The sequence below is a fragment of the Myripristis murdjan genome, chromosome 19, assembly GCF_902150065.1.
Source record: "Myripristis murdjan chromosome 19, fMyrMur1.1, whole genome shotgun sequence".
NCBI classification, from domain to species: domain Eukaryota; kingdom Metazoa; phylum Chordata; class Actinopteri; order Holocentriformes; family Holocentridae; genus Myripristis; species Myripristis murdjan.
In genome coordinates this window covers 1736792-1764436 of record NC_043998.1, presented here as the reverse complement: position 1 = coordinate 1764436, position 27645 = coordinate 1736792, and the positions used below count along the sequence as shown (strand labels likewise).

The 27645-nt window shown below is 44.3% G+C and overlaps 3 protein-coding genes across 8 annotated transcripts in view; 2 read left to right on the top strand and 1 right to left on the bottom strand.

Annotated features, from left to right (window-relative positions):
• The window catches only part of LOC115377618 (C-terminal-binding protein 2), a 95721-nt gene extending 87215 nt beyond the window's left edge, over positions 1-8506 (top strand). For 3 of the 5 annotated variants that reach the window (XM_030077487.1, XM_030077488.1, XM_030077489.1), the window contains 4 exons: positions 1527-1657; positions 3241-3368; positions 4117-4234; positions 6324-6504. In XM_030077487.1, coding sequence (XP_029933347.1) covers positions 1527-1657; positions 3241-3368; positions 4117-4234; positions 6324-6504 — 558 coding nt within the window. Of the gene's footprint in view, positions 1-1526; positions 1658-3240; positions 3369-4116; positions 4235-5033; positions 5109-6323 lie in introns of all 5 variants that reach the window. The other 2 variants (XM_030077485.1, XM_030077484.1) reach the window with 2 other exon arrangements.
• Positions 8507-10968: 2462 nt separating this feature from the next.
• On the bottom strand, positions 10969-23920 carry zranb1a (zinc finger, RAN-binding domain containing 1a). Of its 2 annotated transcripts, none has more exons than XM_030077491.1 (10): positions 23612-23920; positions 22238-23089; positions 18750-18937; positions 17352-17505; positions 16342-16413; positions 15191-15389; positions 14283-14403; positions 13230-13359; positions 12160-12389; positions 10969-11995 (listed from the first exon to the last, which is right to left on the bottom strand). In XM_030077491.1, exons 2-10 carry the CDS (start codon positions 23070-23072, stop codon positions 11780-11782), a joined length of 2145 nt encoding a protein of 714 aa, XP_029933351.1. In that variant the 5' UTR covers positions 23073-23089; positions 23612-23920; the 3' UTR covers positions 10969-11779. The 2 variants fall into 2 exon arrangements, with proteins under 2 accessions (XP_029933351.1, XP_029933350.1); XM_030077490.1 differs by having other exon boundaries at positions 22238-23093; positions 23612-23919.
• A 613-nt stretch (positions 23921-24533) lies between these two features.
• On the top strand, positions 24534-27603 carry hpdl (4-hydroxyphenylpyruvate dioxygenase-like). The gene is made up of 5 exons (XM_030077493.1): positions 24534-25233; positions 25341-25507; positions 25646-25797; positions 26518-26645; positions 26785-27603. Exons 1-5 carry the CDS (start codon positions 24548-24550, stop codon positions 26984-26986), a joined length of 1335 nt encoding a protein of 444 aa, XP_029933353.1. The 5' UTR covers positions 24534-24547; the 3' UTR covers positions 26987-27603.
• The last annotated feature ends 42 nt before the right edge of the window (positions 27604-27645 follow it).

The following is a 27645-nucleotide window of genomic DNA, read 5'->3' as shown; positions in this document are numbered from 1 at the left end:
ATCAAGTGTTAAAGAACACATGGAGGCATTTCACATGCATGCACACACATAAACACACATACACACATAATGCCAATGCCAACCATGTCATCCAGGCAGAGCCGAACATCCCGTTGCACAGCTGTGGCCCGACCTGGGCTTATAGCAGTGCTATCTAGCAGGTAGACAAGCAGAGCTGCTGGTGTATTCTCACTCCTGTCAGCCTGGAGGCTGTCCTAAAGAGCATTACAGCTGGAGAGAGAGAGGGGAAACAGGCCGTCATATAGCAGCCAGCCTTCCTGCCTGCACATTCCCGGCTCTTTATCTTAAGCTCCACCAAAGCTGGACACAAATTCATTCCTTTGCTCTGTCAAATGCAATTAGCGCCAGCCCACGGCTACAGCAAATATATTGACTAGGCTCCACAGCAGGAGGTTGAGAGCGCAGTGAGGGGAAAGTGCTGTTCTCTGAGTCAATAACACACTCACACACACTCAGGAACTGCCTGGGGTGACACCTGCAGGGAATCAGCGGCATTACAGTGGCTGAAGAAGCCGCTCTTATCCATCGATATCTCCCCATGTTGCTGCTCTCCCTTTGGTCTCCCAGTCTCTCTATCTTTGTCTCTCTGTCTCTCTCGCTCCTCTCCTCTCTTAGGTTAATTTGAGTGCTCTCAGATGTGAAGTGTTACATGAAGAGAGCAATAGAGAAGTGGGTGCAGGGTAATAGCCTAACCTAGTTAACTCTGTCTCTTTTCCAAAGCTAAAGATCCTCAGCTGCCTTTTAAGCGCCGCGATGAAAGAAGAATACTTTCCTCTCTTTCGTCACCCAAAATTTTGGCAGCCAATCTTAGCTTCTACAGTGGAAATGCGTGTATGAATGCATGTGAGTGAGTGTGTGTGTGCGTGTTTGTATGTCTCTCTGTGTGTGTGTCAAAACCACCAAGGCCTAATAAAAGACTGCCTGGCAGCGCAAGGGCTTTTCATGCCCTGGATTTCAGCTTTTGTCAAGATTAAGGGATTACTTTCTTCTGAGCATATTCATTTGATTTTTTTCTCTCTCTTACACTTTTTGTTGTTTTCTCTCTTTTTTCAGGCAGCTGGATTTTTTTTTTCTTGGGTTGGGAGGGGGTTGCTGGGGTGGCTCATCTTTCAGCTCATCCCTCATCCTTCATTTCATCTCTTGGTTGTGGATAAAGACTTTTCTCTATCCCAGATCTGACAGCATTTTGCCTAGGTGCTGTCTTTCTCCCTGCCTGTCTTGTATAGACCTCTCAGCAGCACAACAAAAGGTGTCTTCGATTTTTTTCCCTCTCCATCTCTGTCCCATGTAATATGCCTTAAGACCCTCAAATGCAGCGAGCAAGCACCCACCCAACAATCAATCCAGATTGATGTCCTTGCCTCAGATCAAATAGATTAAATTGGCTCCCAGACGATACAGACACACACAGCCTGCCTTCATGGCCCCCCTCATTCTTTGTGATCTTTCATCTGTGAATAATCTACTGTATCTGTGTGTGTGTGTGTGTGTGTCCTGTGCCATAGATGCGTCAGGGGGCGTTCCTGGTCAACACGGCGCGAGGCGGCCTGGTGGATGAGAAGGCCCTGGCCCAGGCCTTGAAGGAGGGCAGGATACGCGGAGCCGCCTTGGACGTGCACGAGGCGGAGCCCTTCAGGTGGGCTGATGAACACACACATACACACACATACACAATCCCAGCTTCACTGATAGGTAATCGCCTCACTCGGAGAGACAGATACAGAGGAAAATAGATGTGTGAGCAGGAAGGAGCGAAGGATTAGGTGGGCAAGGTGACAAGACAGAAGCAGACCAACAGACAGGGAGGAATGGTGGCTATGGGCATCTCATGCTCAGCTGAATGGCCCCTGCAGGGCTCTGATGGTAATGAGAGATGGAATTCAACCCCACACACAGGAGATGGAGAGCTGCCTTTCCTGTCAGAGGAAACTAAATACAGTTAAAGGTGCAGGGGGGGGTGGGGGGCGCTGTGTGTGTTTGTGCGTGCACTCTCCATCTTCCCCATTTCTGTTTGCACTCCGGCGCTCACCGGAGGGTAAACAGCTCGACATGCCTCCCAGTTTACCGCTTTTTTAAAGGGCCGTGTTTCCCCATCTTCAAGGGTAACTGGTGTTGATGTGTTGTTCACGCATCAGGGCTGTTAGGGAGTGCGGAGGCTGCTGCTTTTCTGGCCGGCTGCTCGGCTGACTGGCTGGTCGAGAAGACTGTGAAATCCGGCCTGATGAGCCGGCTGCACTGTGCTCATGCTCCACTGACCCAATATGTCAACAGGGGAGTGTTTCATAACTCAGGCTCCTCCAATCCCACGCGACGCGACGCTGATTCAGGTCATCGCCGAGGCGATGTGCACACACACAAACACACACACACACACACACACACAGATGCACGAGCCAGGCACGGGGCTGCAAAGATGGAGGAAGAAGAGGTGGGGGGATGCAGAGTATCTGTTTTCAATTCCGGATGAGAGGAAAAATAGCAAGAGAGGTGAAGTTTATAGCAGACGAAAAGACATTAACATTTTCTCTCGCTCTTTCCTTCCCACTAATATGCGAATTTTACAAAGACCTTTGAAATTTTGCACAAAAAAAGAATGTAAATGAGTTACCATCATCTGAGTTGAATAAATAGGCTTTCTAATTGTCAAAAAACACATTCTTGAGAAAAATGGAAAGAATCTTTCAACAATTGATTATTATTCAGCAGGTTGTTATTGTTCTGCAGCGTCATCTAATGTCGGCCATATTTCATGTATTCACTGGAAGACGAAAACAAAAGAAATGGACTCTGCAATATTCTAATACAAACAACTAATGGCCATACAACCAATACTGGCACTTTATACACAGGAGTGACAGGTGTGACATTTAACATAATCTGGAACAAAATTTAACCATTTGTGGGGCTAGTCACGCCAAGCTGATCTAACTATATATATATATATTTTTTTTTTACAACAAATGCTCATTGCTCAGCACTTAATTTTTAAAAATTTCCTACTTATTCCTATTGAAGGCTTTGCCATTGAAGACTGTGATATATGGTTGGTTTGACGGCTGGAAGATGCTTTGGGTAAAAGTGTTGATGTGATGTGACGGAAATGTCGATTCCCAAAAAATGCATGGACTCCCGGTTTCACTTGCCCCAGGTTTTTTTTTTTTTTTTAAATATTTCTCAGTGTCATTGTGTCTCTCCCCTCCTCCTCTGTCTGTGTTGTAGTTTTGCGCAGGGTCCTCTGAAAGACGCTCCCAACCTGATCTGCACACCACACACAGCCTGGTACAGTGAGCAGGCCTCTCTGGAGATGAGGGAGGCAGCTGCCACCGAGATCCGAAGAGCCATCACTGGTATGCCATCACCGCACTCTCTCTCTCTCTCTCTCTCTCTCTCTCTCTCTCTCTCTCTCTCACACACACACACATGCACACACACACGCACACACACACGCACATGCAACAGTCCTGGTATGGTGCTCTCAAGGAATGACTGAAGCATTCTAGTCTAATCCATGCATAATGTAGTCACGAATTTTGTTAGTCGTCAAACAGCAGGCCTACCTTCAGCAGTAACAGCTTGTTCTAACATACATCAAATCCTCTTTCTCTGCGCCCCTGCACAGCTTTATACTCACATCCAGGACCTCCCCATCCCCCACCCCCACTGCACCCCTCAGACTCAGTCTACTATCTGATCTGATGCACGTCTTTCTTTCCCAGATGTCACATTTCCACTTCAATAGGCCCTGGGCAGCCGTTATTAAATCTGGGCCTCTTAATAGATGTCATCATTAGCCTCCCAATGCACAACAGAGCAGAGCCGAGCCGAGCAGAGCCCAGGGTTTGGCCTCCCAGATAACATCCAGATTGTTAAATGATCTTAATTTGCGTTTGTGTATCCAAGCCAGATATGTTTGTCAGCCTGAACTCATTAACGCATAGGCGTCCTCTGGTCTTTCATCCCCTGCAACAAGTTATGGCCTTTTAGTGTGTGTGATTTATGTCGGTGAGCTCCGTTGCCATTAACTGTGTGTGTGTGTGTGTGTGTGTGTGTGTGTGTGTGTGTGTGTTGGGGTGGGGGCTTCTGCTCACATTACAGGCCGTATCCCTGACAGCCTAAGAAACTGCGTCAATAAGGAGTTCTTTGTCACCACGGCACCATGGGCAGTTATGGACCAGCCAGGCGTCCACCCTGAGCTCAACGGCGCCGCCTACAGGTAGGATCTGGACATGCAAACATGCAAAGCTAGGCCGCTTGTTCCCCTTAAAGAAACTTTTTTTAGCATTTAATCTAAAGTCTGGGCGATATGGAAAAAATCACGATATCTTTGAATACCTTGATATTGATGTTATGGCAGTATTGTAGGGCTAGCTGATGCTTTTATGGGATATTTATACACAAAAGATTTTTGACAATCATTCATTAGTAATATGTATGTTGGTCAAACAGGAAAATAACAGAATGACTAAAACAGATGTAAAAAGTTCAGCAAATCGCCTTGTTATACTGTTATGCAGCCTTTAAAACCAGGATGCCATATCTTGATATTACAGTATCCAAAATCGCAGATGTTATCTAGTCTCATATCACAATATCAATATATCACTATATCGCCCAGCCCTGTTTTATCTCAATATGTCAGTGATTAGCATCATATTCTACAGGTGCTTGCTGCTTTATGTTGGTATAGTTCATGATTAAATTTGTCACAGAAAGAGACAATATTTGTTTACTTTTGCTTTATCTGCTTGCCTGTATTTATTCTGTTCAGTTCCATTTTGTTATGATTTACAAATAATTTCTCAATGTTTGCTTAACCATATCAGAATGAATCTCTGAACCTTTCCCTAGGCCTATAACCTAGTATAGGTGTTCTGCCGTAGACACTAGTGCGCCCTCCCCCACCTCTCCTGTGTAGTGATATTAGCAGGTAGGGTAGCTCTGCCTCCACCCTATCCCGTTGTGGGACCATCCTGATCTCAGCATGTCCGCCTCCATGTGCTTCTCTCACACAGCCAAGTGAACCAAACTCTTCCGGCCCTAACAACTGGTGTCCCCCAAGACAAAATTAATGCCTAGATCAGGAGCAGGTAAATACGACCATCCGGGCCGACCAGCCTCTGTCTGGCGGTCCTGGATAGACCCTCTCACCTGATCTACTGTGTGCCAATACTGTGCCCCCTCCCTTCTATAATCCCCTATTCAGTCCCCAGTACTCATCTAACACCAAGTAGAGATGCTAGCAAATGTGGGGTTTGACTGTCCAGTAAGCATGATGTGCTGCCATTCACTTTTATGGATGGTGTCATGCTTGGTGGGTTTCCTTCTTGAGGGTTATGGGCTGTTGAATTCTGTTGGATTACGCAGCTCTGGGCTGTATCATCCTCTTTTCCCTGTTTTTTTTTTTTTTTTTTGAATGGCGCTATTGTGGATTTGCCTCGGTGAAGTTTTGTTGTGCCAGGATATTGCATAGCTAGTGATTGTAAAGTGGTAGGGCTAGATGTGCAACTTGTTTAGAGCAGGGTTTCTCAACCTCAGCCGCCTCAAGGCCTACTTTCTCCTCTTAATGAAGGCCCACAAAATGAATTTTCTCTATAATAAAAAAAATAGTGCCAACACTTCCCAGGCTGTTGCTGTAAATTTGTTCTTAAAGGTTAATAAAACAAAATGAAACATAAAACACACAATTTAACCATACAAAGGATATTTCTGTGTAAAAGAGAAAAGATTTTTCATAGCATAACTTTTTCTCCAAGCTGCTTTGATACTAATGAGCAACATCATCGCCTCTCCACACAAATCTGTACTTCATGTAATCTGGATTATCTCTGCTGCATAGTTTCAGAAGTTTGAATCAGAATGCCAGCCCGATCATCATTTAACTGTTTCAGAAATCACCTTGCATCTGACTAAATGTGAAACGTGCCTCTTGCAGCGGTGAGGTACGTCATGATTGACATGTTTGATTGACACAGCCATGATGCCATGTCAGACGCAGTGATGCAAACATTATTATTACACTTAAATTTGCTCATAAATATTGAAATAGTTCTCTCTTTTTAAAACAGTGTTACATATTTATGAAAATACTAAAATTTAAATTACTCTCTAGTGTTTTCATGATTTTGGGTCCCCAGATCTTCAGGTGTTGGCCGAGTGGTTGAGAAACCTGGTTTAGAGAATCCTCTCCTCTTTGGTGTTGGGGTGTGGGCTTGTCCCTGGGCTTTCCCTCCTCCTGGGGAGTCACCCTGTCAGAGCCCTCTGCTCGCTCTGTGAGGCTAACATTTGATTTTCCTCACCTCCAGGTACCCGCCAGGTGTGGTTGGAGTGGCTCCGGGTGGGATCCCGGGGGCGTTAGAGGGCATGGTGCCAGGCGGAGTGCCCATCGCCCACACCTTGCCCTCCGGTACACACCCCTCCCAGGCCCCATCGCCCAACCAGCCCTCCAAACACGGCGAGACCAGAGAGCACCTCACCGAGCAATAGCAGCAGACGAGCTCCAACGGCAACAACTCATCCGACCAGTCGACACTCAACGCAAAACCAAGCAACCAACCAATTACAAAGCAACCAACCAACTGGGACCAAGAGACAGTGAAACATAAGCGGCTGCCTGTCACTCAGTCAGCACCTGGGAACAAGTGAAGTGTTCCGGCGAATTTGTACTTTTAATGTTTTAGTTTTTACTCTCTCTGTCTCTTTGGGTTCAGTACCAACTTTACTCTTTGATGATGATGTTTTGCTTTTGTTTTTTGGGTTTTTTTTTTTTTTTTTTTTTCTTCTATGGGACATGCCTGTCATTCTGGAAACAGAGTCAAGTGTTTTTAGCGCTCCGGGACAGACTTGCCAGCCGCACGATGAGACTCTGTCCCGCCCCTCCTACACCTCAGAGCTCATGGGAAAAGTAGGCCCACATCTTGACGGGAGAACAAGAGAAACTTTTGACATCATGTGCTACTGGACCTTATCCTCCCTGAATACCCACCCCGCCCCACCTTCATCCCCAACTCCTCCAAGCCCTCCTCCATCCTCCCGTCCCGACCCCGCCACCCTTATGTAACTAATGTGTGTTGTTTAGGCCCCCCCTCTCAGTCCATTCTGTAATATTCCTCACAAGAGAATATTTTTTTTCTTTCAATCTTCAGTGTGAAAGGCAGAAATGAGACTAAAAATGGATTATCGACTTATATATATTTATCATTCATCAGACAAAAGGAAAAGACAAGATTGCTCATCAGTAATAGTAATCTAGAGAGTGGGTTTTAACCCTTTCCTGATGGTATTATGTCAACTACGGTGTGTCACACTTGTCAGTTGCAGGTATGCACCCCTGGAGGGCACTTTCACACGGTTTGCAGGATTTTTTTTAAAAAAAAATTTCGTTTCTCCGGCCAGTGAGATCCCAGCACGCTGCCGCATTGCTTAGCCTAGGAGTCATGTTGTGACGACATGTGAATGAAGTCAATAATCGAGCAGCACTGTCAGCCGAAAGCACTCAACAAAACGCTCGCTCTGTATTTGACTGTAACTGCTACCTGGCTTTGAGTTGATGTGAATTATACGAGAGAGGCGGCAGCTCAGAGTTGAAGTGAAGGACTGTTTGACTTGTTTTGGTTTGTTTTGGTTTGTTTTTTTGTAGTAATGTGTCAATCATTGGTAAACGAAAGACTTTGTGAGCGTTCAAGAGGAGAACACTGTTATCATTTAAGAGGCCGTCTGTGCGTCCGGCTCTCCGGATTTCAAGAGGACGTCTCTGCATCTCTCCCACGTCTCTGAACGGACGTTTCTGGCGATAACGAGTGGACAAACCGCTCTCGTTTTCCCTTAGTGACGGCAGCAGCAGATAGACCGTTTGTGACGCCCTCCCCTCGGACAGCAGCACACGTCACACCGCCACGCACAGGAAAGGGTTAAAGCAAACTTCATTCCTTAATGACTCAGGAAAACACTTTTTTGCAGATATTGTTTATTCCCAAAATTTTGTCTTGAGGAAAAAGAAAAAGAAAAAAAAAGAAATTACTAATCTGGGTAGTCTGGATATTTTCTCTCTTCCCTCATCCTCTCCATTGTGGTATTTTTATATACAAGACACATCCCATGTTTTTGGTGTTAAAAAGAGTTTTGAAGAGTCCTGTTAGATTTGTATTGCCTAGTTAAATGTTCCTATAACCATAGTCCTATGTGATCCACCCTCTCTCTCTCTCTCTCTCTCTCTCTCTCTCTCTCTCTCTCTCTCTCTCTCTCTCTCTCTCTCTCTCTCTCTCTTCTTCTTATACTTTCTTTGTTCTATTGAAGGCCAGGTTCTTTGGGGCATCCTGTACTCTGTAAGAGCAATAGCAAAACTCCTACTTAGTGTCCCAACAATAGCAGAAGAGGCAGCCAGCAGTACGTTTTGTTTTTAGTGTGAGTATTTGTATTTGTTTCTTGTACAAGGTGAACATTTAGCATTCAGTGCAGTTCAAATAAAAGATACAATTCTGAGAACCAACTGTCTGTACTGATTGTGCGTGCTTGACAAGTGACACTTCATATCCGGCCTATGTAGTATTTTCAGCACAGTGTGTTTTAGATCCTATTTCCTAGTGGCACCTAGTTTCACTCTCTGCCACAAGGAGGCGCCATATATCTAGAAAGCCCTGCTGAGGGGCAGCCACAGGACTGACAGAGAATGAATTGTAGCACAGGCCTGTGCATCTGCCAGCAGTGGGTTTTGAAAATAAGCAAAATGTTCACAGTTGGACACATATGACCTGTTAACACACTCTGCACAGGACAAAAATCCTTTGAAAATTCATCTCCAACACAAGCCGGGCTCCGGGGGGGGGGGGGGGGGGGGGGGGGAAATCTTGGCTTACAACAGCTAAAACAAATTGGATGACATTAATAGAAGCTTATACTTTATTCTGGAAATCCGTGGGAGGAGGTGTAAAAGACCCTTCCATTGAATTTGAGCAGGGGTTAAAACAAACACAAAAACATCGAGATTGGTGTGTGTTCTCTGGCCCTCGACCCGGACTAGGAGCACACACTGGAGAGATGGATCTCTGTTTTTTTTTGTTCGGGACGGTTGATTCTGTCTTTTTGTACTCCTCTGCTAAAAGTATAAGTCACCAAGCCTTGCTCAGACAACGAAAAGTATACCAAATGGGCCAGATGGCGGAGCTACAATAACATATTTACCTTTCGGTCCATGAATCCTGAACAAGCAACAAAACTTTTCCTGAATTCCTTGGTTGGAAACACATTTAGCCATATGTAAAAATAAATAAATACATAAATAAATAAATAAATAAATAAATAAAAATCCCATTGTGCCCCTAGGAGGATTTCCTGCAATACTTTATTTTTTCCAAAGCCATTTTTTGACTACTACTCCTACAAATTTGGTTCATTTTTTACTAAAGTTATTTTAGGGGATTTTTGATATGCAATACCGTTTCCCCAAAATTTGCCTTTAAAAATCTGAAGGTGAGTCAAATTTTGCAAAACTTGCCATAAATCATGAGCACACGAGGATATCTGGAATTTGAGAGACAAGCTTATGTATCCAAGTGTGTTGTGTTTCATCACTAGGGGGCGCTACCAATGCGAGCAGCTTATATTGTGTAAATAACTTAATGCTAATTACAACGATTGTTGTTTTTCAAAGATTTTAGACTCCAAACTTCAAAAAATCATTAAAATTACTCTGTATGTTCTAGAGCTGACATTCATAAGTCTGTCACTATACTATATTTTTCAAAATATGCAAAACCAATTCAGTCTCTTCTCTTTAACACTACTAAAACTTACAGATTCCTTAAATATTAGATATGATGTTTCAAACTTGGCTCAGAAATGTCACAGTGAGGCCAAAGTGATATTGAACATCTTCATGTAATTTGTACTGGTAAAATCATTTTCTGTATTGCTTAATATTTGATCAGTCTTCACCAAACAGCCAAAACAAGCAGAATGATGTGTGATTTTTGAGTGTGCAGAGCCATGTCACCTCAGTGGAGGTACAAAGACCCCGGGTTCACGTCCCCAGACGGCCAGCTCTTTCTCCTTGCCAACGCCGTGGTTGTTACTGCATGTGGCACGTTTTCAAATTCTTCTGAGGGTCACTGTGAGGCGAAGACAGCCTTCTGCGCTTGGACACCGCTCACTGCCACTTACAGCTGCAACAGTTTTCAATTAGGTTTTTTTCCTCATAATTTGCAATGAAAAAATGTATATAATTTTAATTTTTCCCCAAAGAAAGACTATGTAATAATAGGCTGCTGCTGTATACTCCAAAAAGTGTCTATTTTAATGTGATTTAGGTTATATTTTGTCTTATTTTCCTGAGGGGAAAAAATGCCATAATGATAAAATTATCCCAATACACCTTTTTTCACAGCAGCTGTTTTGACATGAATATCAAAGTAAATACAGGTGTTACTAATGACATTAATTAAGATTCTGTTTCATTTAGGTCTAACAGCCAGAGTCCTGCTATTGTTGATGCTGGTTCCATGAGAAGCCTCTGCTATGCTTTAAAAACCTTAATTAATGTCATTAGTAACACCTGTGTTTACCCGTGCAATTTCATGCCAAAATGGCTGCTCTGAAAAAGGTCTATTTTTTATAGTGAAGAAGGCAGATCACTGCACTAATAGAAAATTAAATGGTACAACACACTTCCTCTGGAAGACTTTTCTCTTCTCTCACTTTGAGAAAAGTTTTACAGATTAAAGTTTGTCGAGTCTTAAATTGTTCTTTATCTTAAAGTTTTATATGTTTACATGCATGTCATCAGCAACTGTCACTGGTAAATCAAACTTTGAAAGATTGCTCTCTAATGATCCACTGAGCTTTTTATGGAGTACTTTTTTGTGATGGTAAAAAAAAAAAAAAAGACTGAAGCAAGACAAACTTTAAAGTCAAACACAAAAATGCAAATGCAAAAAATGCAAACGACAACAAGGATGTGAGTGAGTCATTTAATGTTAATGCACTCCATAGAAAGAGGCAGAGTGTTTGGTTTTCTCATTCTTCCCACCAGCATCACCACCACCCACTCTAACATCAAAATGAGGTACTAAATCACACATAAAAATGTCAGTAAACTTGTACATTTTTTTCTCTCCTCAGAATGTATGCATATCTGTGCAACAGAAAATTCTTCAAGATTAGATGAATCAAACAAAACACAAAATGAAAACAGGGCAAAATTAGGGTATTGCCCCTGCACGCTAAACTCTCCTAAACAAATAAATAGAATCCAACCTCAGAGGAGGGAGAGGGGGGGTTCGCCAAAGGCTTGCAAAGGGATTAACGATCAGGAAAACAGGTGCTTTTTAAACCTTGATAGACACACAAGGATTATAATGCTCTCGGTTTTTAAGCAAAATTTCTGTCAGGCATTTCTGTAAATAAAATTTCTCATGAAGTGCAGCTTCGGGATTTCCTTTAAATATATGTTCCTATATGTGCTAGTATTTCTCTCTGAGTACTGCGAGATAATTACTTTCATAACAAATAAGGGAAAAAATCTGAGGACGGGGGGGCAAACTAGGAGGAAAGCATACAGAATGTGCTTTCACAGGAGCAATAATCAGGAAACTGTTCCTTGGTGCTGGTATTTTTTTCCTATCACAGAGCTTACAGTATACATGCATTGTTACAAGTTACAATTTACACTTAGGGGATAGGAAAAAAAAATCTTGATAGTAAGGTACTCGTCCAGAGCCCACGGACTGCAGTGGGTGTCCAGTCTTGTAGTTACCAGCTCTCTCCCTCACTCATCTTCATCCTCCTCCTCCTCTCCGTCTGAGAGAGAGGCGCAGGGGCGGATCTGGCGGTATCTGTCCAACCACTTCTCCACCATCTGGGTGACCAGGGGGTGGTTACGGCGGCGGGAGCTCTTCTGCATGGCTGCCAGCATGCCTCCTTCTGTCACGCAGCAGTCCAGCCATTCCCTCAGCAGCTTCTCCTGCTGCTCCTCGTTGCCCATCTGAGTCACAGACAAACACTGCATTAGTCATCCGGCGCCAAACTGGAACATATTTAACACAAACCTAGTGGTGGCCACAGTCATACGTCACAAAATCCACTACCCGAGAAAAAATGCGCTGCATAAAACACACAGAAACACGAGCACTCATTAACGGTGCCTACCTCTTGTGCTGACAGAAAGTGAATGTGCAGGAGCTTCTTCTCACTATCCACCAGTGGCAAGAAGGTGACCGTGACATCATCGTCCGTATTGAGGTTGGCGCCAGCGCCGCGATTGTCATAGCCATCGTTCTCCATGGCCACCAGGGCCGAGAAGTGGCCCCTTGTGTACCCCAGCGCAATGGGGCTCTTCCAGCAGAAGCTCTGCTCCCATAACAGAGGCAGGTACACACCTGAGGAGACGGCACAGTTTCAGACAGGTCAGACCGGCTGGGAGCTACTGCACGCCGTGACAAAGACACTTGAGCCGCCCAGAGGGGAAAAGGCACCATAGTTTTACACTCAAATTACAGTGTGTGTGAATGCCGCTTGGGGCTGAACACCATCTAGTATCTGACTTGACACTAGCGGTGGCTGCGTTCCAGCCGATTGAAAACAACTGGCCCATTGTGAGCAGCGAGGAGGGAGAGCAGCGCTGCTCCCTGGTGCAGCCTGGTGCCCTGCTTTTTCATGAATCCACCCTCCCTCCTCCTCCATGACTTGGCTTCCACTGGGCCCTCTTCCTGCTCCAGGCACACAATACCAATCACCAGCCAATTAGCGTGCAATGCTGACTGGAGCCATGGCAGCATTACTGAACCCTCCTTGGCTTATCGTAGCATATTCTGTGGTCATTATTTTCCATGGTTCAGTTATGTTTGATTCAAATTACATTTCAGGCAGTTCAGTCTGCTTCAGATGAAGATATTTTGTGTCAAAGTGTTACATAGCAGCTCTTCATTCCCAGCATTTGTGAAAATCTCTAGCTGCTTTTCTCCCAGGTAATATACATCAATGCTGTAGGCAGGGCTCACTGTAACCACAGAGCTCACTTGACCCAGGTGTACTGAGTTCTAATATTTTAACCAAATCCATGATAGAATTAATGGCTGAATTAATGGCAGTATCTTAGAGAGATGTCAAATATCATTCAGGTACCTATCTATAAGCACAGAGATGCTGTGTAAATGACGACCATGTCAGTGTACCAGTATCTTTTCAAAACCTCCAGGTTCACCCCAGCTCCCGCTCACCTTGAAAACGGGTGTAGCCTAACGTTTCTCCACGGAAACTCTTGTAGTATTTCACTCCGTAGACTATGATCGGTCTGCGAAGAATGTGTGCGAGAACAAAAATGTGGGTCTGCTCCAGGCTGGCCCCGGGCTGTGCAGATATGAAAACACAGCAAAAAGGATACAATGCATAAATGATTGATGATGAAGCAGATATAACTGTATGCACTTTTCCAATTGTACACTCAATATTAAGACAACTAAAAACATTGTGCCATCTAAAGCAAAAACGCCCTGACTTTAATCTTGAAAGAAGATTATGTAACTCATCTTAGACACAGAAACAATAACATTTCATGCTAAAAGGGGACTTCAAAGTCATCCATACTTAAGGGATATAAAGGCTGATCTTATCCCTTGGATTGCTTCGCTCCCCACTGCTGAAGCCTCAGACATGGTTATCGCATGGCAGCTTTTGTAGTGTTTGTTTATACTGCCAGTGGAGTGGCTTCCCTAGATAAATGCCTGTAATCCGCAGGTCACATGCTGGGGAAGAGTGCTGCGTCAGCAGGCGTGCCAGCCAGGCAGATGAGCTGTCAGCCTACAACAACATCTTAGTGGATCTACCTTAATTGCTTGTGCCCCTCCTCTCCCTCCTGCTTCTCATCTATTTGCTCTCACACAATCCATGTTCCCCAGATCTGTCTGATTCACTGAGTCTGCTCTGTACTTCTCTCTTTCTCTCATTTTGTTCTGAGGCAACACTCCTGGATTATCTTTGATATCATGACTTTCTTTGACTTACTTTTACAATGCATATCTCAGCCAGGTATCCTTAACTGCCAGTGTTCATTCTCTCTCAACTAATGTGAGTTCATGAACTCCATTTCTTCAACAGATATTTTTCTCCTGATCCTCATTCAGCTCTGAATTTCTATCAGCACATAAAAGTCTTGAAAACATTTATAAGATTAAAAACACGTCTCCGACAACGCATCTGGGCATTCCCTACCTTTCACTTTATTTTGAAGGAAGGAAGTGAGTAAGTCAGAGAATTAGAGATGCTGCAATTACCTGGCTGGCCAGAGAGAGAATAAACGCCCAGTCCTCCTGCCATTGCTCTTCTCGCAGAGAGAAATGTAGGCCGAAGCTCTGCGAATACCACGACTCCCACTCCTTCCAGCGTGTGTAAAACCTACAAAACCATTGCAAAGGAATACACCCATTACCATCGGTTTCTTATAGTTACACATCCAAGCAATACACATTCAAATATTGGACCAATTTCAGCCCTAAAACAAGCCTTAAAAGTAGAAAGAGGCAGCAGAATCAGAGTGCAAGTCAAACAACAAAAGTAGTGCACTGAGAAAAACATTTTCAAGACCTATATATAAAAAAGCATTCATATCTAAAACTAAAAAGCATATAGGTACTGCACATATAGCCATACACAGTATGCACATAAATTATCTCTTATTTACTAAGCAACCATATCTACTCTATTTGACTGTGTGAGGGAAGTATGTAAATATCCTGAGGTAATGGGGCCTTGTAGCTTGAGTCTGTAGTCAAATGAAACCACAGTACGACTTCCAGCTGGGCATGACATGCAATGGCATTCCAGTGGCTTGGGACAACCAGCAGAACCTTTTGCTTTTAAGCACTGCTGGTCAAGACACATCCATGAAGTGGAATACAGACTGAAGACTTCCAAAGCCATAACTGCAGTGAGTGGAGTTAGTTACAGGCAGGGTTCCCAGACTTTTTCTTTTTAAGTTTTCGTGACTTTCTTGTGACCTTTCCATGACCAATATTTATCTTCCTGGTGGTTGATGGTTGACTAAAATATTCAAACACTTCCTTTTTCAAGTAAGTGATGACAAAAACAGACTGAAACACCTTGAATACCAATAAGTCAAACTAAATTCCTTGTAGTGATGGTTGCCAATAATGTAACAAAACAAAAACATGAGGAGCCTCACCAGTGCGAGCAGTCATGCAGGCTGTCATGGAGCGTTTTGCGGAGGACAGAGTCCTTGTCGTAGATGCCCCAGGTGGCCTGCAGCACAGAGTCCAGCAGACAGTCCCCAGCAGTGCGGTTCCACAACGCATAGAGCCGACTGTCGAGGCGTGTGCCAAGCTCCAGAGACCAGTTGATGACGGGAGACTCCTCTTCCAGCTCTGCACAGACAGATATACGAAAACATCATAGGGAGACAGTTGACATTATTAGCCTCTCAGTACTTATCTTTGGCCATGTTTCTGTTTCTCCACTTTTGTGAAACTACAAGTGATTTTTTTTATTTACAGTGAAGACAAGAGAAATGACATCAAGGTGAACAGAAGTAAAAAAGGTTTTTGATGAGAACATGACATGGACTGTGTTGTATGTGATAAGAATGTGACAGCTCACACCAACCAGAATAAAATTGCTATAAAAGTTGGTAGTAGCTGCTACTCATAACACAAAGAGTCAGTATGGGTGTGTATTTGCTGTATTGTGAGTTGCGGGCTGAACATGAAAGCTATGGCAGTTAGTTGTTATAGAAAAAAACTGAGCATCACACAACCTGCTTTTCTCCGGTTTGTCTGCCAAGATATAGCTGAACACGCCCTTACTCATGCCTCAACCATTATCTATGCAACGACCAAACCCCTGTAACCCAGTTTATGGGAGCTTAAATAGGTCATGAGACTCCTGAGACCCAAAGAGCAACACTCAAGACAGGAGGTGGGAGGATGCACACCTCGCACGTGCACGCAGGCATGCACACACCCACGCCCCTGCACGCAGAGTGAAGTCCTAGGAGTGTCATTGGGTAAGTGCGTGGGAGGGAAACGAGAAAGCTCAATTAGCCTAATTAGAGTGGGGACAGAGGAGAGAGGCAGAAGGTGGGGGCGGGTTGGAACAGAACAGAGCAACAGACTGGGGCTCTGAGACACGAGTCTCTGCCTTTCTTTACCAGCACACATCTGAAAGCTGCCACACTGTGCTCACCCATATAAGCCACAAATCAGTTAATGAATACTCACCAATTAAACTAAAAATTGAGATTCATACAAAGTTTAAGACTGAACTTGAGTGGATGCAGAGTAATGGTTGATAGATATGATTGTATACGATGGTTGTTACCTTTCTGTACATCACGATCCAACACTTCATTGAACAGCTTCTCTTGAACAGCAGGCGGCAGGTCCTCTATATCTGCAAAGATACATGGGGAAATTATTGTATTTTCATGCTCATTAGAACCAGCTAATGGCCTCACTGCACCAGAGGCAACACAAACGTCTACAGTAACGACACAGATGGGATGGCTTTTGTGACTCCCATTCATTGGTTGACATTTTGTCAATGGCACACTGTAAACATGAGCTCTGTACAGCATGTTGTGTTTCTGTGTGTATTGAACTGTACACACACACAGCCAGAACACTGGTGGCTATTCTCTGGCTCAATGGTGAATGGCACTGGCTTAGTCTGAAAAGAGAGAGACAGAAAAAGAGCCCTGCAGCTGGCCTGGGGCCAAGTTCGGTCTGTGCAGAAATACTTGGCATAGCAGACGCATACAGAAAAATTCAAATCTACCAGTGAACCCTACATAATCTTTCATCCCGGCGGCTTGGGCGCCTCTGAAACGGAATACAACTAGTAGCTCTGAAAAGCAAAGTGCATGTCATTCCAGTGAAGACATTACGCCACAGGGACAGCAAGCTGCTGTTTCTGAGAAAAGCTGCACTACAAAGCTGGCCGCCATTCTTCCAATTCTCGAGCGTGAGGGGAAAAAAACACATTTGATATCACACACTGAAATGGTGCACATTTATATCGTTTGAAGGAAAATTCTACAGATGAGTGTGAAATTGAAACAGGAATATAATCCAAACATGACAAGAGGGATTATTTTCCCATTTTGCCTTGACAAAGTGAACGCTGCTTGTAAGGTTCAATGTCAATCCTCCTGGAGGGACACATAAGGAGACAGATGTGTGTGTTGTTTACCCTGGATGTTTGATGAGGTGAGAAAAACTTTTTTCTGGCAGGAAGCTGAAACTAAATTCATGTATGACTAGACTGGGATTTTAATTGACATACACAAGACAAGGGCAATAAGTGAAATGATGCCAGCGGCAAGTGGTCACCTGCAGGCAGGGTGAACGTGACCAGGTCAGTGAGGAAGTAACAGGTAAAGTCTCCTTTGCGCTGGTGCAGCGAGGCGGCGATCTCCCTGCGGATCTGCTCTGTCAGCTCAGGGCACACCATGGAAGGGATGCACTTTGCTGCCTGCTGGTTCACCTAGGATACACACACAATGGAAGAGGTAAACACACTAATACGGCGGTGAATGCATGTTTGAGGCACATATAAGATATAAACTGCATTTCTACAGCACTTTTCTAGTCTACTGACCACTCAAGACTCTTAGTGTTTGCCTCACATTCACCCATTCACACACACATTCACACACTGATGGCAGAGGCTGCCATGTAAGATGCCAAGCTGCCCATCAGGAGCATTTAGGGGTTCAGTGTCTTGCTCAAGAACACTTCGACAGACTCTCTGGAGGAGCCAGGGATTGAACCGGGAACCCTCTGATTACCGTACAACCTCTCTACCTCCTAGCCAAGCCGCCACCATATAAGCAATGTTTCAATTTTTTAGTCTGGAGAGATACAGAATTTCAGATTTAGATATCTATTGTTGTATAAAGAAGTGCAATAGCATTGTTTATATTTATGATAGTTAAGATTAAACACTGTCATATGTTGTTTACATAACGTCACAGGCATTACTGCCTGCACAGAGTCAGCACACAGGCCATCTCTTGTCTCTGTCCAAACACAACCACTGGTGTGACTGTGCGGCCTTCTGTGCACCGCCTGCCGTCCCTGCATACCACAGCTCTGTGGCATCACCTCCATTAAGGACCAATGGCAGATTTGCAGCCTGGCTAATCCTCTACCTAATCCTTAAAGTGCACTTCCCTAGTAATTGTAGACATTATATCGGCTATATAGTGCCCAATCTGGGCTATAACAATGATCGGCCTATGTGGTTATAATACATAAGTACACCAAATATCCAAATACCCTTGAAGAGTTAGAGAAACACCTCTGACATCCTCTTTGGTATTATAACCAGCTTGACTGTTTGATTCTGAATGATTCACAATATGGCACATGTGCAGTCACCCTACACATGTGCATCACAAAAGTACTACATACCTATAAAATGCATCATCTTCTTAGAAAATGCACTGAAATGTGCATACAGTTACTTGCTCTTCTGTGCGTGCTTCTATATTTTCTGTGTGTGTTTACAGAGGTGCGTGTAAAAGGGGTTGAATGAATGGACAGCCTGTTAAGTTGGCTCAAAGTATATTTACAGCTCCTGTTCCTCAAAGGAGATGGCATTACTGCAAACTACACAGGTGCTGCAGATTTGAGAGTTAGTGCCTCTTAATCCCTTTCCTGTGTGGTGGTGAAAGCAAAGCTGTCCCCTCCTGTCCCCATCCATTGCGTCTATATAGGTGAACTTACCTCTGTGAGGAGGATTGCCAGCATGTCCTGCCTCTGGAAGCGGATGGCCAAATGGACCAGGGTGAAGCCTACATCAAAAGCTGAGGACCGGTTGAGTAGGCGCACCTCATCGGCAGTGAGCTGCCGGGCAATGTCGCAGCCGGATGACTTGTAGGCCTCTACTGCTGCCAGGTCTCCCTCTACCACACCTGCAGCCCGGGGGGAGATACAGAGAGCAAAAGGTCACCGAGGAGGAAACAAATGGTGGCATTAAAACAGTACAGATGGATCAGTGCCTCTCTATCCTGGTTCATCCTGTGGGGGAATCACACTGGCAGCTGACTGAACACTCTGAGACTTGCTTCCCCAAGACTCACAGGTCTGATATAGATGGGGCTGACACACAATCACAGTGTTTAAATTTCATGCTCAGGCAACAAGGGTGGCAATGCTGCTCCCTGAAAACAACGATTTACTCTAAGCACCTGTCAACACTCCGGTGCTGGCCTATACACAGACAGCCTCCGCCGTCAGGCTGCCACTCCATCATGAGGCACAACAATGCACTCAAATCTGCTACACCAAACGCCTCTGTCTCCATTTCGAATACATCTGCATGGCAAAAATTCATAATTTTGTCGGTAGAAATGAGCATCCTTTTCAAACAGGCCGATGCTTTGGAAATGGATTAGGCTGGCTTTTGGAATGGCTCCAGCCCGATGTGCCTGCTTGTAATGAAAAGCAAGATGTAACAGACAGCTTGTCATGTTCATTAAAAGCACTGCAGAATCATCTATCAAGCTGTGAATGCACATCATGCTGTTTCTAGTCACTACCAATTAATATTAAAATCTGGGGGAATTTGCGTTGAAAATTCCTAATGCGTCAAGAAGAGAAAGGGAGCAAAAACGCGAGAAGCATGCAGAGTGAGCTGGGCTCTCTAGCCTTTGACGTCACACTGTAATTCGGCTATGACCTCTGGGCCAAACAGCTCTAGATGTAGCCACTAGCTGACAGAGTGTGACAAGAGTTATCTATCTATTGGGCTACTATAAAGCAGAAGAGCCAGAGCAGTGCGGCTTACAACAGCAGCTCTGAAAGAGCTGCAGCAGACGGAGGACAATTTGTGCACATTAACTCTGTGCCTGCCCCCCTCCCTCCTGAGGCCCTAGTCTCAACATCTGTTACGACTGAAATGAGAGGCAGAGGTAGCACAGCGAATGCTTAAGTGCAGGCTAATTTTAACAGACTGCCTGTGTGAGGACATTCGCTGGCAGGGCAGAAGAGAGTTATGACAAGTTACCTTGAGAGGATCTAGACTGGAATGTGCCAAGAACATCCTGTCTCCTTTTACTCATGCTGGGTGGCATTTTACTAACACAGCTCCAGAAATAGATGCCAAATGATTATGGCTGTGTTATACTGAATGCCATGTTTGACATCTCATCATAAAAAGGTGAAGGACATTGTGAGCTTCATTGGACAGCTGGATGGATTAAGGCTGTACAATTAATCTTGAATAATCTTTTATCACCATTTTAGTTTACATAAACATCTGTGCACAATGGGCAAATAGACACATTTAATTAACCATTTCATGTTGCTGCCACTGTTGTATGTTAGTTGTAAAATAGTAAAGTTTTATAATAGTTTTGTTGCCAAAATCAAGAGTCACAAATAATATTCGCTATGTGACAGTATCTGGCAAAATAAGTAGGCTTGTTATTTCAGCTGGAATTGTGTGGCTGTGGGTGAACGCCATGCTTTAGCCTGTTAGATAACCAGAGTTCAGCCTGAAAAATCAGCTATAGCTAATCAACAAGATCATTTTCAGCGCTCTGAGGCAAACAAGCAGAGTTCAATAATCCTATTCATAATCAAGCTTGGATAACTGTACACATTTACTTGTGTAACACTGCCCATAGGCAAATGTAAGCATGATGTTTTTATACAGACTCACTCTGCAACAGGAAGGCTTGCCGCTTACAGTCTTTGTTGGCACAGTGAAACAAAAGAACAATATTACACAAACAGTGTCTGCTTCCTTTTACGGAAAACTACAATCAATGGGATCGTCCGATTTGGACCCAAATAAGCAGCGCTGAAACAACACCAGACCTGAAATGTGGGGAACGGTAGAGCAATGTGAGATCAAGTTGTGAGACCTGAGGAAGTGCTTAGCTTGGCCATAATGGGCTGTTTGGCTCAGACGCTTCCTCCACTGACAAACACTGCGGTCTTACTTTGAAGAGCTCAAATGTAGCACAATTAACATGACTGAAACAACTGGGGTCTTATGGCATAAATATAGCACATAGCAAACCTATTCAGCATAAAGTGTAAAGGCAGTTAATGACCTGGAAAAGCAGATGTCAGGCATATGTAGGACATAGGTAAATAAACTCGCTGTGTCGCACTATGACCCTTACAACAATGTTTTCTATTCCTCCACAATGAGCACAACATCCAGGCAGAAACAGCAGAGAGGACACTCAGTGCGAAGGTCAGGAGGACGCTGATCATGCGCTGTGTGCACGGTTTTGTTTTTTTGACTGGTGATCATGTCTTGTCAGGGCTATTTTTACCTCCTGGGGTCCTGGCTCAGCACATAAGCACCACTGTTTACAGGGTCTGTTGACTGAGAGCCAGGGGAAGTCTCTGGTCCAGGGGCTCCTCTCTCACTCTGCTGCCCAGACGGCTCATTCATCCCCACCGGCCAGGAAACACTCACTCTTTCAAAGACACTCAGTAGCACAGCAAGGACAGGCGGGCACCCAGGGGTTCAGTGGGGAGCTGGATCAAATCCTTCTAGCCATTTAGATCTGTGCTGAGGCATCTTCATTACACTGCCATTCAGCACCGTTTTTTACTCTGCTAAGGACAAGTATCGTGTCACTGAAGCGGATAGCTTTCTCCAACAAACTCCTTGTATAAAAAAGAGGGGAAAAAACATCTCATATTTACTACAACCAGGACAGGGCTTGCCAAGTCCTTGTCTCACCTACAACTACAGGTCATAATTCCAGTTCTGTTATAGCATACTCTTAAGTTTGGAGTCAAAACAATGGTGTATGTGTGTTGTCATTCATAAACAAAACACCAAATGATTCACACCACTACCCAATCTTGGCCCATGTTCGGTGAGGTCACCATCTGCACGGAAACAAAAGGAACTACAGGGAAATTCAATCTACAGCCACTGGGACCAAAACAATACAACTATTGCCTCTGGACTGGAGCATCTCACTCTGTCACATGACATCATGGAGGGAAATAAAAAGTTGGCATTACAATAGAAGCGTTGTTACCATGGCAATGCTGAGACAAGAATAGAGAGCTTTCGTACCAATTGGACTATTTAGGTGAGCCATAGAGAGAAGAATAAGGTCAAAAGTATTCTCACACATATACAGAGCTTAGTCAAAACCCTATGTGTCATTTTATTTAGAAAACCCCACCCTCAAACCAAGAGGAAATGATGTGTAATGACATATAAATAAATAACTTACCTGCGCAAGCACTGAGGAACAGCCAGTCTGTTTTCCTCATTCGGTTTTTAATCTGCTTTAGCTTTTTGAAGTCGACCTCTTGCTCATCTTTGGTGCTCATGGCTGCGGCTGCTAACTCTATCCTCTGGAAATCCATTTTCACCTCCACCTCTCTCTTGGAGGTGGGAGAGGACCTCCTCTGGATCTGACCTCCACTGCAAGTTCCCCTCCACCGAGCCCTGTCCTGTTCGTTGATAATGGACGAGGGCTCAACAGAATCTGCTATCTCTATGGCTTCCTGGTTGTTGGGCTTGGGGTGGTCACACACAACACACTTCTTAGTCTTGGGCCAGTTCTGATAAGTGCAAGCTGTGCATGTCCAGTGCTGCTGGTGGGTGTTGAGTCTGTTCCTGTCGTTGTACTCTTCACAGGGGTCGACAGGGGAATGGGGTGTGGGGCGGCAGCCTGCGTTGGAACCTGAGGTCTGGGGGGACTCGGTGGAGCTGCAGGTCCTCTGGCGCTGGCACAGGCACTGCGTACAACGGATGGCCCGGGGCCAGTTCAAGTAGGTGCACATCTGACATGACCACTTATTAGTGGTCTCAGCAGTACTAGCAGGCTTGACCCTGGGCCTGGCACTGGAGTCTGGGCAGATGAGGAGGCTGTTGCCACTCTCTGTCCTGGGAGGGTCCCACTCCAGGCCATGGTCCAGATCAGAACTGCTTTTGAAGGGTTCCTCGGTGATGATGGGACCCCTGGACCTCTGTGCACGGCACATGGTGCATTTAATTGCAGAGGGCCAGTTTTCATAGGTGCAATAGTCACAGGCCCACTTCATTCTCTGGTCTGTCATCATGGATTCTTCCAGTAGGTCTAGCTGTAGCAATAAATCACAATCAGAGAGGAGACAAAAAGAAATGTGTGGATCCTCTCCAAGGTCAATAAGTACAAGATAACGAATGGCGTGGCCAAATCAAAGGTAAAGATTTTGTAATGCTTTTCTGGCTAAGAAATTCATGTTCTTTGCCCAGCATCTCATACACTGGTAGGTTGTCATTTTCGATGACATTGGCACACTGAGATTTCTGTGTGACTTAATAACAAAATATTGCCTGCCAGATGTTCATTACCCATATCGGCAACATTACTGAACGTGGTTAGCGGCCACGCATTACAGCATTACAAGACTGCTTACTGCTCTTTATTTGTGTGTTAACTTAGTAATGTTAACTTGTACTTGTTAGCTTTAGCTAGCATGATAGCTAACATTAGCTGAGCAGCTAGCGTAAATATCGTCAACTTAAGCAATTAACGAAGTCTTCTCTTAAACGTACAATTAATGAACAAGAGGAAATCTTCGGGCTTGTAAATCAGACAAAAATGGCAAACTCTTACCGTCTCACGGCTGTGCTGTTTTCTCGGCTGCTGCTGAACACAACAAACCCTCCCTGTCCAGTCCTCCTCCTCCTGCTCTATCAAACCTTTCCCAATCCAAGTTATTTCGACCTCTTTCCTCTCTCACATGTTTACCTTTCTAGACGCGTTAACCTCAGGCAGAAAAAAGCACACCTCGGACATTCATGTTGTAAATCCGTCACACTCCATGGTTTACATCGTCTCTGTGTTGTTTAATGGCGGCGACAGGGACACAAATGAGTAGCGGAGCCAAAATAAACGCAAGCAGAGCACAGGCACGACTCGTCACCAATCATCTGGCTCAGGGCAAATGCAATTGGACCAGAAAGTACTACGGTGCCTTCAAGGGCAATCGCAAAAAACCAATATCACCGCGGAGGCAAAAGAACGACCAATAAATACGATAAATAGAATAGAATGATAAATAAAGAAAGGGCTGTTTGGAGATGTTTTTCATGAAGTCTGTGCTATTTAATACACACAATTACCATTTCTACTATAGTACTATACTACATCCATTTAAAGTTTAGTCAATGGTGTTATTATTTCCAAAAGCACTTAAAGGCGGCCTACATTGTATTTACCATTAGTTAGTTAGATAGATAGATAGATAGATAGATAGATAGATAGATAGATAGATAGATCGATGTATATTGAGGGCTGTTGTAATATTATAATATAGATTAATGTTATTATATATCAATATGTATAATTATATATCTAATTATAATTATAGATGCAATACGTGTTGCGATAATAATGTAGAAATATTTTAGTGACACACGAACAATCATTAGTAAAACTGGGGATATTATTTTGATGATAATATTTTGTGATTTCGCCTTGTCTTTTATTAATAACATCATCACTGTGGTCGCCCACGCCCCCTGTCCTGCACGACGTCACAGGAAAAACATGGCAGCTTACTTGAACCGGTTGCATCACATTTCCCTCCACGTTTCAAACGTGAATAAACTCGCTTACGAACTCGTCTCTCAGTACAAATTCGATTTGTTCGCAGCCAGACTCAGCGGGCAGTCCCGGCAGCTGGCCTTCAGGAAAGGAGCGGCGGTGTTCGTCGTGAATGAGAGACCAAACCAGCCTCCTCTGAGACTGAATGAACCGCTGACCGGCATCACCAATGGGCACTCCTTCGACCTGAACCGGGACAACGTGGGGAAATGCGGCGGTGACAGGCATGTGAACTGTCTTTACGATGTCACACCGCATTATTCAGTGGATTCTGCTTGCAATGTGTGCTTCGAGGTGGAAGACGTGGAAAGGTCGTTCAAGGTGCTTCGCGACCACGGATGCGACTTCCTGGTGCCTCCCACGGCGGTTCAGGACGACAGGGGGCTGGTCACCTACATGGTGGTCAAATCCATTGTGGGGAATGTGTGCCACACACTTATTGACAGGACTAAATACAAGGGCAGTTTCTTACCTGGGTTTGAAACCGTGAGCGACAGCAGCCTGGACGACACATCTTGTCCAGTCACACATTTTGACCACATAACCTACGCCTGCTCCAGGAAAGCGACGCCTCAAGTCATGCAGTGGTACCAGAGGCTCTTTGGCTTTCGCAGATTTTTCATTGATAGGTGAGGAACTGCTAAAACTGCTCCTGCAAGGCATTCACCAATCTGTTATGTTATGTTTCAACATGAATTGTGAATGATGCATTTGCCCTTTTGTTCCCCCTGAGTAGTAATGAAGATGTGGATGAGGGTTATGTCCTAAACCAGGATGGCGTTGGACTGCGTCTCACTGCCATGGAGTATTGGAAATGTAGTCAAAAAGGAATTGCACTTAACTTCACTGATAAAAAAGAGCCAACCTGCAAGTTTGTCATTGCAGAATCACTACCTGAACAAGGTAGTAGCATCTTACAAAACCATATTTTTTTAGTTTCCCGAGCAAGTTTTGAGTCATGATGCGCTGTATTCTAACTCATTCTGTATCCATGCAGTTGTGTGCATGTTATTGATATGTTTGTGCATGAACTTATTTCAGGCAGGAACCAGGTTGACACCTTCCTGGACCAACACAGGGGTCCAGGGATCCAGCACATTGCACTGTACACACAAGACATCGTCTCCACAGCACATACAATGGCTGAAGCTGGCGTCCAGTTCTTCTCCCCTCCCCCTGCCTACTACACCGAGGTTTGCCTGCCACTAACAAGCATAACACACCGTCTCAGCTCCCATACAAAACAGGCCAACGACTCAGTTACTACATGAAATGCTTCATGCATTACTCACACTACTATTATTACTCAGTTGAACATTAGATCGTAAGACGTAATGAAATGCAGATGCAGAGTCCTCTGTAGCGGCATTCTGCACAGCTTTTGAATCTGCAACTCCGCCGTGTAAAATTTGCAGTCTGCCAATTTACAAAGAATCACTTCTGTAAAACTGTAATTCATTTTTTTCTTTAGTGCTACCTCCTCACAACGTCCTGCAGAGACAGCCTTGCAACTACTGAGTTTTTGCACTGTGGCAAATCTAGTTTTATAAAAATTTAAAGTCCCCATGAAATGATCTCACATCATTCCTGCTTGCTGTGAAACAGAGTAGCTTAAAAAGTGTCATTATCCTGCACTAGTTGATGTAAATTAAAATTTCAACCTATAAAAGATCCTTTCGAATAAAATTGTGTTTCTCTTCCAAACTAATATCCTATTGCACTTGTGAATGATCCTTACTTGCACTACATCCTGCCCAAACACCCTGTTTCAACGGGGACTGCATAAAATCAAGAAAGTAAGAGGCCTTTTCATGGGGTCTTTAAACGAACAGATATGAGCGCTATTAGAAAACATGTGTTGTCATTTCTGCCGCTGTGGATAGCATCCCTACCTGTCCTCTGTGCTGTGACAGGTGGGCAAACAGCAGGAGATAGAGGAGGCAGGACACAGCCCCCAGATGCTGGCCCAGCATGGCATTCTCCTGGACACAGACGTGCGCCAAGGTCCCTCACCGCAGATCGAATCCAGAGAGAACAGAGGGTGAGAGGGCGTATACTGCGGTACATTTCAGTGTACTGCATAGAATCCATATTTCTGGTGTAGGTATGCCTCAAGGATGTGGTTATCGAAGAAAATTGACCTTTTATTTTTACCTGGTTGTAATGTCGTCTCATTCCAGATACCTCCTCCAGGTGTTCACCAAGCCCATCTTTGCAGAGGACACCTTCTTCCTCGAGCTGATCGAGCGGAGAGGGGCGTCGGGTTTTGGCGAGGGGAACATTAGAGCGCTGTGGAGGTCGGTGCAGGCGTACATGGAGAACGAAAGGGGAGAGCCTCAAGGAGAGAGCACACCGGAAAATTTGCAGAGCGCTCACCATTAGCCACTCAGAGTATTTTAGTGGTTACTGTATCAAGTTATTTTATTTATAGCTTTATTCTTATATTTATGAATGTGGCAGCACTTATTGGGAGAAAGGATGTCATACACTCTGTGTAAAAAGTTTATTTGACTGTGTAGTTTGCTGTATTGATGGCATGGATTTGCTGTTGAACCTCAGAGTTAACATCCACTCAACAAGAAGTACAAAAAATATGTTGTATATAATTTGTACCTTTGTAAAGGACTAGTTCACTGAAAATATAGGTATTTTCCCAATTATCCTCAGGTTCCCTGTCTCCCAGCACCCCAATAGAATGAGATGGGATGGGTATTGCATTTGTGGAAATCTGTAAACTGTATCTATCCATCTCTAATTTCTACTTGCTGGGAGCTGAAATTGTTCTCAGGAGACAGGGAAGTTTGCTCAACCTTAGCCTAATTACACAGAAGCTATCTGCATAGATAGATTGCACTAGGGGCAAGTACACTGGAATGTACGTCATAAGAACGTCTTTGTCTTCACTGTATCAACACAAAGTGGCGTAACCGACTGAATGACTCCAGACCAGCTGCTCTTGAATAAATCCATCATTCACAGTAGACTGTGAAGAACAATTACAGTGCCAGAGTGTGCTCTCTCTTTCATTGAACATGGGTGGG